Source organism: Nicotiana tabacum, chromosome 10, assembly GCF_000715075.1.
Source record: "Nicotiana tabacum cultivar K326 chromosome 10, ASM71507v2, whole genome shotgun sequence".
NCBI classification, from domain to species: domain Eukaryota; kingdom Viridiplantae; phylum Streptophyta; class Magnoliopsida; order Solanales; family Solanaceae; genus Nicotiana; species Nicotiana tabacum.
This window is the reverse complement of record NC_134089.1, coordinates 5,620,206-5,631,533: the sequence shown is the minus strand read 5'-3', so window position 1 is coordinate 5,631,533 and position 11,328 is coordinate 5,620,206. Positions and strand designations below refer to the sequence as shown.

The following is an 11,328-nucleotide window of genomic DNA, read 5'->3' as shown; positions in this document are numbered from 1 at the left end:
GAAAACTAGTCAATAAGAAAAAAAGAAAACAGTTGCGTTCAAGGCTTCAACTGAAATAGCTAAAAACGAAATCGATGATGATCCTGAAGCTCTACAAGAAGAGATTGCTATGCTATCGAGAAGCATAGATGGCTTAATGAGAAGATTCAAAAATACAAAGAAAGGAAGAATTCCACCAAGGCGATCCAGGCAATACAACGAACAATACAAGAATGAAGAAGAATGCTATGAGTGTGGAAGATTTGGACACATTCAAGCTGAGTGCTCAGAACTAAAAAGAAAAATTTCTAGAGGCTTTAACAAGAACAAATCTTTTGGAAGCCAGAGTGATGAGGACAGTTTAGACCACAAAGAGATAGCAAATCTTTACTTCATGATGATTCTAGAAAACGAAATGAACAAATCCTCAGGATGCTGGACAGATGAGGACACGTCAGATGACGAAAATGAAAACTGTTTCATAGCACGAGGTGAAACAAGTGAGGTAAGATCTTATGACTGCAAAAGATGTAATGAATTGCAAGATATTCTTGATTTAACTTCGAAAGAATCTCAAAAAATGATGGATGAGCTTAAGAGACTAAATAAAGAGGTTAAAGGCTAGAAACTCAAACATGAAGTATGTGAAATTGAAAAAGAAGTAATTCAAGAAGAGTTTGAGGAATTGCAAATGCAACTCAATGGCATGCGCAAATCCACCATCACAGCTCTGTCAGGTCAAACCAGACGACATACAAGTCAACTGGAAAAGGACCAGAGTCGTCTGGAAAAGGACCAGCCAGAACAAAGTCCACTAGTACTAACACTAATGAAAGACCTAAAGGTGGGTCAGAAGTTACGTGTCACTACTGTAACAAAAGTGGACACAAATATTCTTTTTGTCGCTTTCGTAATGCAAACGTTTCAGGATGGGTTTGGAAAGCAAAAAACAATTCTGAATCTAGCAAAGCTAACCCTCTAGGACCCAAGCAAGCTTGGGTACCTAAAAGAAAGTAATCACTTTGTTTTGCAGGAACACCACAGAATAAGCCGCAAAGGAAAATGGTATCTAAATAGTGTGTGTTCCAGTCATATGACAGGCGACAAAAACCTGTTCAAAGAAGTTACAAAAATTGATGGAGGAAGCATTAAATTTGGGGATGACTCAAAAGGTAAAATAATTGTACTAGAACAATTCCCTTCAATAACAACTGTGACATCACTGAAGTTTATCTAGTCGATGGACTCAACTACAACCTCCTAAGCATAAGTCAACTATGCGACTCAGGATATTAGGTAAATTTTAAGAAAACAGGTTGTGCTATTGAAGACGAATCAGGTAAAACAGTCCTTCCTGGAAAAAGATATAAAAATGTTTATATCCTTGATGGTTTTGAAAAGATAGATGGTCATATTTGCTTAACATCTATGTCTGATGATCCATGGTTATGGCATAGGAAACTTGGTCATGCTAGCAATGCATTTGATAGAAACATTGTCCAACATGAGTTAGTTGTTGGCCTACCCAAGCTGAATTTTTCTAGAACTCATATCTGTGATGCATGTGAAATTGGTAATCGGACCAGCAACTCTTTCAAAAATAAAGATATTGTATCTACTTCTAAACCTTTGCAATTGCTTCATATGGATTTATTTGGGCCTACTAGAACTGCTAGTATAGGAGGAAAGAGGTATGCCTTTGTTATTGTTGATGATTATTCACGTTTCACTTGGGTAATTTTCTTATCTCATAAGGATGAAGCATTAAGAAAATTTGAAGTTTTCTGCAAAAAGGTTGAAGAGAAAAGGGATATCCGATCTCTACAATTCAGAGTGATCATGGAGGAGAATTTGAAAGTAGAGCATTTGAAGATTTCTGTAATGATCAGGGATACACTCATAATTTCTATGCACCACGATCACCACAACAGAATGGGGTTGTAGAAAGAAAGAACAGAACTCTCCAAGATATGACAAGAACCATGCTACTAGATCATTCACTGCCAAATCATTTTTGGGCAGAAGGTGTAAGTACAACATGTCACATTCTCAACTGATGTCTCATAAGGCCCATTCTAAAGAAGACTCCCCATGAATTATGGAAAGGTAAACGTCCCAATATCAGTTACTTTCATCCCGTTGGAAGTAAGTGTTTCATTCACAATAACGGTAAGGACAATCTTGGTAAATTCGATCCAAGAAGTGATAAAGGTATTTTTCTGGGCTACTCATTAAATAGTAGATCTTTTAGAGTCTATAATAAACGTACTTTATGTGTGGAAGAATTTGTACATGTTATATTCGATGAAAATAATCCCTTGGTCGAGAAAGGAATTATTGTAGGTGACGAAGATCAAGCTCAAGAAATTCAGGAGACAAGCAAATCTCAAGAGTCGACTGATATATCTGCTATGATAGAGTCAACTAATGAAATCAGCAGCAGTGTACCAGATCATCCAATCGAATCGACTACTAATGTAGAAACGAGCCTGAATATCCTCAAAAATTCATCATAGGTGATCCAAATGAAGGAATGGAAACTAGAGAAGCTCTCAAAAATAAAGCAAATGTTACAATAATCTCTTAGGTTGAACCAAAGAAGATAGAGGAAGCTCTAAAAGATTCAAGTTGGGTTCAAGCAATGCAGGAAGAGTTAGATCAGTTCAGTAAAAATCAGGTGTGGAATCTGATACCCAAACCTGAAAATGTTTCTGTAATCAGAATAAATGGGTCTTCATAAACAAATTGAACGAGGATGGAAAGGTCGTAAGGAATAAAGCTAGACTAGTTACTCAGGGATACTCACAACAGGAAGGAGTCGACTATGACGAAACCTTCGCTCTAGTAGCTCACTTGGAATCCATACGAATCCTTCTGGCATACGCATCATTTAAAGGATTTAGGTTATTTCAGATGGATGTCAAAAGTGCCTTTTTGAATGGATTTATTGAGGAAGAAGTATACGTGAAACAACCGTCTGGGTTTGTAGATTCAAAGTTTCCCTACCATGTATATAAGCTCACTAAGGCATTATATGGACTAAAGCAAGCTCCACGTGCTTGGTATGATAGACTTAGTTCTTTTCTTGTTGATCATGGCTTCACAAGAGGTAAAGTAGACACTACCTTGTTTATTAAAAGAACATCAGAAGGTAATCTCATTATTCAGATTTATGTTGATGATATTATATTTGGTAGTGCTAACCCTCTTAAGTGCAAGAAATTTTTAAATCTTATACAAAGCGAATTCGAAATGAGCATGATGGGAGAGCTAACATTCTTCATTAGAATTCAACAATCTGAAGAAGGAACCTTTATATGTCAGACCAAATACACAAAGGAGCAGATTCAAAAATTTGGCATGAGAAATGCAAAATCCATTGGCACACCAATGAGTCCTTCAACAAACTAGACAAAGATGAACAAGGAATCCCAGTTGATGAAACTAAATATAGTGGAATGATTGGATCATTACTATATCTGACGGCAAGTCTACCGGATATTATGTTTAGTGTGTGTAAATGTGCCAGGTTTCAGTCAGCTCCTAAGGAGTCTCATTTGACTGCAGTGAAGAGAATCATTCGATATCTCATTAGGACTGTAACTCATGGACTATGGTATCCTCACTCTAACTCTTTTAAATTAGAATGTTTTTCAGATGCTGATTTTGCAAGTGAAGGAAGATAGAAAAAGCACAAATGGTACATGTCAATTACTTGGAAAAGCATTGATATCCTGAAATAGTAAAAAACAAGCATCAGTTGCATTATCTACTACTGAAGGTGAACACATTGCCATTGGACAATGCTGCGCACAATTACTGTGGATGTCTTATCAATTGGGTGACTATAAACTCTTTTTTAAACCTATACAAATTTTTTGTGACAATTCAAGTGCTATTTGTCTTTCAAAAAATCATGTGCATTATTCTAGAGCAAACCATATAAATATCAAGCATCACTTTATTAGAGATCATGTTCTTAAGGGAGACATAGAAATATCTTTTGTTGGAACTACTGATCAGTTAGTAGATATTTTTACTAAGCCATTATTAGAGGATAGATTTTGTGCTTTAAGAAAATTACTTGGCATTACTTGTTTAACTAATAACCTATAGGACTTATGTGTACTACAGATACTTTTACAGGTGTAATGATTTTCCTTTACACATGAATTTATTACGCCTCCGTTTTTCCCTCTCTTTTTCTCTTCTTTCACATTAGTTCGTCGTTCAAAGTTGGAAAGCCAATCATCACATCCCTTCAACTGACACCTTTTCCTTTTCTGCACTCAACCATTAGAAGGTTCTCTTCTTAAGTTGGAGAACCCCTTTCAGTCACTTTCATCTCTTTCCTCTAGCAAACCATTCTCCAAAGCTCTGATCAAACCACTTTTCTTCAATGGCCAAACAACCCAGAAATCCCTTTGCTTCCACCAGAAAAAGTACCCGCTCCAAAGCAAAACCCCATTCTATGCCCCCAGAACAGGTAGACCTAGGGTCTGACCACTCTGAGGGTTTTGCCTCTTCACAGGGAGATTTCTCTAATCACTCTCAAAACTTAGGAGAAAAAGCCCTAGGAAAACGACCCATGGAAGACCCCCCGTGTTTCCTCTACCCAAAAGAAATCCAAGTTTGATTTTTATGGCTCTCTAGAATCCGACCTAAATTTCTAGGATTCTCCAAATAGGGATTTCATCATTACTCTAAAGGACAAGGTCGTTGCTCATGGAAGGGTAGTCGACCTTGACGACATGGAAGCCCTAAATTGTAAGGTCAAAAACCTCTTTGTTCATAAATGGTGGGCTAAGTTCCTCTCTATTCCTCCGCCTAAGGTCTATGAGCCCCTGGTAAAGATGTTTTATGCCAATCTCCATTCTAGTAATCCTGACAGGTTAGAATAGTGTTAGGAAAATGCATTGTTCTTAATTGTGCCCTGTTTGATTCGCTATTTCAATGTCGATGTTCTGGTTTTCCTATGCTTTTCAAAAACACCTGGCCGAATGATTTTGAAATTTCTTTTGACCAAGACAAACATTATATTGCTGAATGTCCCTCTGATTCCCTTCCCAACCAGTTAGGTCCCAGTGATGTTAGCTTTGAAACTCGAATTCTGGCCCACATTTTAGCAACTACTCTGCTTCCCCACACTGGTTCCTTTTCAACCTTCTCTCAAAGAGACACTTTGTTAGTATACTGCCTTGTGACCAAACTCAAAATCAAGTTATCCTCCTGGGTCATTAATTTCATGATTGAAATTGTTGAAGATTCCACCAGCCTACCCTATGGCATGACAATCACTCACATTCTGGAAGCTCATCAAATTTCCCTATCTAATTATACCTTAATCACTATTTCTAAGTCTTACAACTCTAGAGCCTTTGCAAGTATGTGATATGTGAGTATGAAAGGCTCCTAGGTTAAGAAGCACGAAGGTGAAGCAAAGCATGCTCTTATAGAGCCCAAACCTAAACCCTCTGCCTCTCATCCCAGCCCCGGTGATTCTGACCTTGGTGAAAAGCTTCGTGCCATTGACACTCAACTCTCGGAAATAAAAAATCTCCTCACAGCCACTCAGTCTATTGTTGGTGACATTCATTCCATCTCCAAGAAAACAGGGTCTGATGTGTCAAAGATTAGAGTTGTTGTTCTGAGAGTTAGGTAGAATGCTGTCAAATCTTTTAAGGAGATTCATGACAGGCTGGATGGAGTGAGCATCTCAGCTAATGCTAGCTTTGAACAATTGAAGGAGGCCATCTGCAACACTCTTACTTATTTTCTGCGTCGTTAATGTGGTTGCTTAAGACAATTTTTTTGCTGTGTTATTTTGGGCTGTTATCTCAGCCATTGGATAATTTCTGTTTTTTGGGACTATAACTTTGCTCTTTAAATACTATATATTCTGTTTAGTTCTTGGTTTATTCCCTCTTTGCTGATGCCAAAATGGGGGAGAAGAGTATATGTTATATCTGTACAGGTATAGTCGACTGTGTGGCAAAAGTAGCATCCTCTATGGCAGGAGTCGACTCCAAACAAGGACGAGTCAACTGCATGAACTGAGGGGGAGTATCAACCCATCAAACTGCATACATTAAGTGGGAGTAAAACACAAGGAAGTCAACTGGTGTTTAAACATATATATTATTTTGTCATCATCAAAAAGAGGGAGATTGTTAGATCTAATTTTAATGATGCAAATAATATATCTGTGCAGGAAATCAATTACAAAAGAACAAGGAATCAAGGAGCTACTTAAGGAAGAACAAGATTGTTGGAGTCAATCTGGATGCTTAAGGAAAGGAATCAATCAGCAAATCTAGATGCCTAAGGAAGGAAATCAATCAACAAAGATTGTGATGGAAATAATCAAGCAAGCCTAAACTTAAGGCATTAATCAAGGCCAGCACATTCAAATCCAGAAGATTGAAGCAGTCAAAAAGCATTGAAGATTCTGTGAGAAGAGTAGCTGAGCGGCTAATTTCGGAAGGACCAAAAATCAAGGAGTAAACCCTCATCATTAACAATTGTAGAAGGAAAGCTGTTAATTTCCTCTCATCAAGGAAGAGCAATGGCAAGCAATCTCATTCTTGGAAAGAATCAATCTCTTTCTAAGGATCAAATCTCTAGGGTTGTCAAGTCTCATCAGAAAGCGGTCTTCACCAAAGTATTTATACTCAGCATCAAGCCTTAGACAAATATACTTTGATCGAACCTAAAATCCTCTCTTTGTTCTACTGCATACAAATATTGTAGTTCTCTAAGATCTGTTGTGTAACAAGTCAGAGAAAAAAGGAGAGTACAACACTGGTGATGCATTGTATCAAAAGAGACGAGGGTTATAAGAACTGAGATATCACGTCATTTCTATTGCACTCAGAGAAATGCATTTACTAAAGAGAACTTCCTTGCAACCCAAGGAGACTGGACTAGAATTCACATTAAATCTGAACCAGTATAAAATTTCGGTGTCTTTAATTCTTGCACTTACTTTCTGTGTTTTACATTATGCTATTATAACTGTTAGGTCATTGCATCTAGTAGACTAATTGATAAACTAGTCAACTAATAGAGATTAAGTTTTAAAAATATACAATTCACCCCCCCTCTTGAACTTTCAGGAGGATCACATTGACCACCTGAAAGAAGCCTTTGACATACTCACATGGTACGACATGAAGCTAAATCCCGAGAAGTGCACCTTCGGAGTAACCTTGGGAAAATTCCTCTAGTTCTTGGTATCACAATGAGGTAATGTACGATTTATTTTAGTTTTAACTGACTATTTTTCCAAATGGGTGGAAGCAGGTGCATTCTCCCAAATACGAGAGCAAGAAGTGATCACTTTCATATGGAGAAATATCGTATGTTGCTTTGGCCTCCCCAAAGAAATCAGTTGTGACAACAAGCCTCAATTCACCAGAAAAAAGATCATCGAGTTCTTCGAGAAATGGCACATCAAAAGAATACTCTTAACGCCATATCATCCTGCAGCCAATAGACAAGCGGAGTCCTCCAACAAGTCAATATTGAATATCATGAAGAAGAAACTCAAAAATGCTAAGGGACTATGGCCGGAGTTATTATCTGAAGTGCTATAGGCATACTGCAAAATGCCGAAATCAAGCACAAGGGAACCACCATATTCACTGGTCTATGGGACCGATGTAGTAATACCGTTCGAGGTTAGAGAACCAAACTTAAGGTAATCACACGAGAGCGGGACAGGAACAACGAAAGTAGGAGGCAAGACCTCGACGATACTCAAGAATAAAGAGATATGGCTTACATAAGAATGCTCGTTTAGAAACAACAGGCAAAGCAATATTACAACAAAAAAGCCAAGACAAGACCACTCAAAGTCGGAGATTACGTGCTAAAAGCCTTAACACAGGCAAGTAAGGATCCACGAGAAGGAAACTAGGGACTAATTTGGATGGCCCATACAAAATTACAGCGGCAACAAGCAAAGGGTTGTTCCAACTACAAACAATGGAAGGAAAACAATTACCAAACAATTGGAACATATCCCACCTCAAGCACTTCAACTTCTAAGGAAATATGTTCTCCGAGCCGTACTCTTTTTCCCTCACCTGAGTTCCCAACTGGGTTTTCTCGGGGAGGTTTTTAACGAGGAGACAAGGAGGGCATTCGAAGTTAAAGCACGAGCAGATGAGATTCCTCGTTAGAAAATTTATTGCTTGACCCCTCGAGTTCTTGTCCAGGACGAACAATAAAGGGACTAGATAGACTGGGATTGGAGTACCATCCCAGAAAATGCGTAAACTTCTCTAATATATGTATGTAAACAAATCATACAAACACATGACGTTCGCCTGTATCTGTCTTCAAGTTTTAACTCCACACCGTTCAACAAACTCACATTCAACCTTGTTCGAATCAACTAAGAGTCAGCATTCAACCTCGCTTGAATCGACTCACATTCGACCTTGTTTGAATCAACAGAGTCAACATTCGACCTCGCTCAAATCAACTCACATTTGACCTTGTTAGAATCAACAGAGTCAACATTCGACCTCGCTCGAATTGACTCACATTTGACCTTATTCGAATCGAATAAAAGTCAACATATGACCTTGTTCGAATCGACTAAAAGTCAATATTCGACCTCACTCGAATCGACTCATATTTAACCATGCTCGAATCATATTCTACCTCGCTCGAATCAACTCATATTTGACCTCTTTCGAATCAACTAAGAGTCAACATTCGACCTCGCTCGAGTTAACTCACATTCGACCTCGCTCGAATTAACTCACATTCAACCTCGCTCGAATTAACTCATATTTCGACCTTGTTCGAATTAGTATGTTAGACCTCGTTCAAATTGATTAAAAATTATATTCGACCTCGCTCTAATTCAACTCATGCTCAACTTGACTTGAGTTCGAGTTACAAGTTAACTTCGTTTTTAGTTAAGAACGACGACATGGGACTTCACCCAAATTCAATCGAAGATATACTCGACCATGTTCAAAATAGCATATACCAACACATTTCTTCTGAAGAAAAAACATTCAAAGAAAAATAAAAGGGCACAATAACACACAACAAAGGTTTGTGATCATTCCACTCCAAAAAATATATACAATATCTTACAAAGAGCCAGAAAGGCCCCCACAAAAAAGAGGAGGAGAGAAAAAACAAAAACTAAGTACAAAGCACTACATATCGTCCCCACCTTCATCGCCACTATCTCTGTCATCACCTTGTGGGTATTCATCCTCGTACCAGGCATCCTCTTCTTGATCGCCCAATTCGCCCTATTTCTCGTTGTCGCCGGACCCGGGGTAGCTGGATGATAACCACAAGCAATCCTAGCCTCACGTGCCTTGGCACGAGCATCTTTAAAATCGGCCTTAGGAACCTTTCCTACCATCATCAAGTTCCTATAAATGTCCAGCTGAGTCTCGGCATGGATCCATATCTCGTATAAGTGTCATGGAACATAAGGGAAAGCAGAAGTATGAGAGGATGATGGTTGGGCCAACAGCCTCGCCTTCTCGGCCTCAAGGATGGTGATCTGCTCCTTCGGTCCAAAACATCTTTTTCGAGACTACCAACCCGTTCGCCAGACCTTGCCTCCCTGAGTGCGGCTATCTCAGCATTGTTTGCCCGCTCAGATCAAAGGACACGAATAGCATCCTCCAATTCGGTCACCTAAACCAACACCGTGCCCTGACCTCCTGTCACGACCCGGATTTCCCACCCTCGGGAGTCGTGATGGCGCCTACAAATGGGAGCTAGGCAAGCCAAACCTTAACTACTTGCTACACCTTCATTTTTGCCTCTTTTAACAAACACAAGCCGATAATATGACAAAAGCGGAATTTTGAATAAATAAGCGGAAGTCAACAATTATATATCTTAAGGCTATGCCTATTACAACTTCTAAAACCTCAAATATCCCAAAACCTGGTGTCACAATATCACAGGCTGTCTAAGAGTTACTACATACAAGGTCTGAAGAAAAAACAAAATACAATACACTGTTTCTGAACAAAGGAAATGAAACAGGAAATAGAGATAGAGGGAGACGCCAGGGCCTGCGAACGCCTGCAGGTCTACCTTGGGTCTCCGAGTGGACTGAAGGAAGCCCTCCAACTACTATCCGAAAGCTGCTCCTAGATCTGCACACAGTGCAGAGTGTAGTATCAGCACAACCGACCCCATGTGCTGGGAAGTGTCTAGCCTAACCTTGGCGAAGTAGTGACAAGGCTAGGATCATACTACCAAATAAACCTATGCAGTTCATATATATATATACAACGAAAAAGAAATACAGAAATAACCAGTCAATGTGGGAGGGAGGAAACATGCTATGGGGGACATAATAGTTCCAAATAGAAAGGCATCAAGTAAGGAAATAAACAACATAACTAGAATATCAACAAGGAAGTAGAAATCAACAATTTGCACGGCATCACCCTTCGTGCTTTTACTCTCGTTCTCACCAAAACAATATACGACATCACCCTTCGTGCTTTACGCTATTCCTCACCCAAACAACAATCACAAGGCAAATAGGGTAAGGGGATCTATAACCTCGAAGTAAATCAAATAACAACAGGTAATGAAAGAAACAACATAACTCGGATATCAACAAAGAATCAGGAATCAACAATTGCATGGCATCACCCTTCATGTTTTTACTATCGTCCTCACCCAAGAAATCATATAATAAAAATGTGCACGGCATCACCCTTCATGCTTTTACTCTATTTCCTCACCATATAATCAATAAAATCGGCACGGAATGGTACATCGTGTGGCACGGCATCACCATTCGTGCTTTACACTCTTTTCTCACAATAACAAATAATGCACGGCATCACCCTTCGTGCTTTAACTCTCTTCCTCACCCAAACAACAATCACAAACAAAGGGGCAAGGGAATAAATAAAATAATAATAGAAATCCCAGCAAGGGAACACAATTAAATCAACAATAGCCCGGCAAGGGTGACAACATAAGGATCTCTTCTCTTTCACAATTTTACTTCACAATTCACTTCACAACTCGAGCCCATGCTCTAGAGGTTCGATTATCGCTTATACTTTCACAACGCATTTCACAACTTGAGCCAAAGCTCTAAAAGTTCAAATTGTCACTTATACTTTCACAATTTCGCTACACAACTTGAGCCAACGCTCCTCAATGTTCATAGGTCACAATTCTTTCCACAAACTTTATTCAACAATTGGAATCTTCACCAAGGCATAAATAATACAACAAAATCATGAAAATCACAATATAAGACTCACGGACATGCTTGACACCAACGTATAGATATTCGTCACCATGCCTATACATCATACTTGACAAGAAGCAAAT

General features: G+C 38.9%; 1 protein-coding gene across 1 annotated transcript; it reads left to right on the top strand.

Annotated features, from left to right (window-relative positions):
* Positions 1-614: 614 nt before the first annotated feature.
* Positions 615-3,390, top strand: LOC142164954 (uncharacterized). The gene is made up of 7 exons (XM_075223622.1): positions 615-619; positions 708-823; positions 908-978; positions 1,080-1,151; positions 1,276-1,857; positions 2,567-2,656; positions 2,701-3,390. Exons 1-7 carry the CDS (start codon positions 615-617, stop codon positions 3,388-3,390), a joined length of 1,626 nt encoding a protein of 541 aa, XP_075079723.1.
* Positions 3,391-11,328: the final 7,938 nt, after the last annotated feature.

Bases quoted from the DNA above. Each gene is read 5' to 3' on its own strand.
- LOC142164954 (XM_075223622.1), top strand. The intron at 824-907 runs GTGGGTCAGAAG...CAAACGTTTCAG, and splicing joins CACTAATGAAAGACCTAAAG to GATGGGTTTGGAAAGCAAAA. The intron at 1,858-2,566 runs GTAATGATCAGG...ATAATCTCTTAG, and splicing joins TAGAGCATTTGAAGATTTCT to GTTGAACCAAAGAAGATAGA.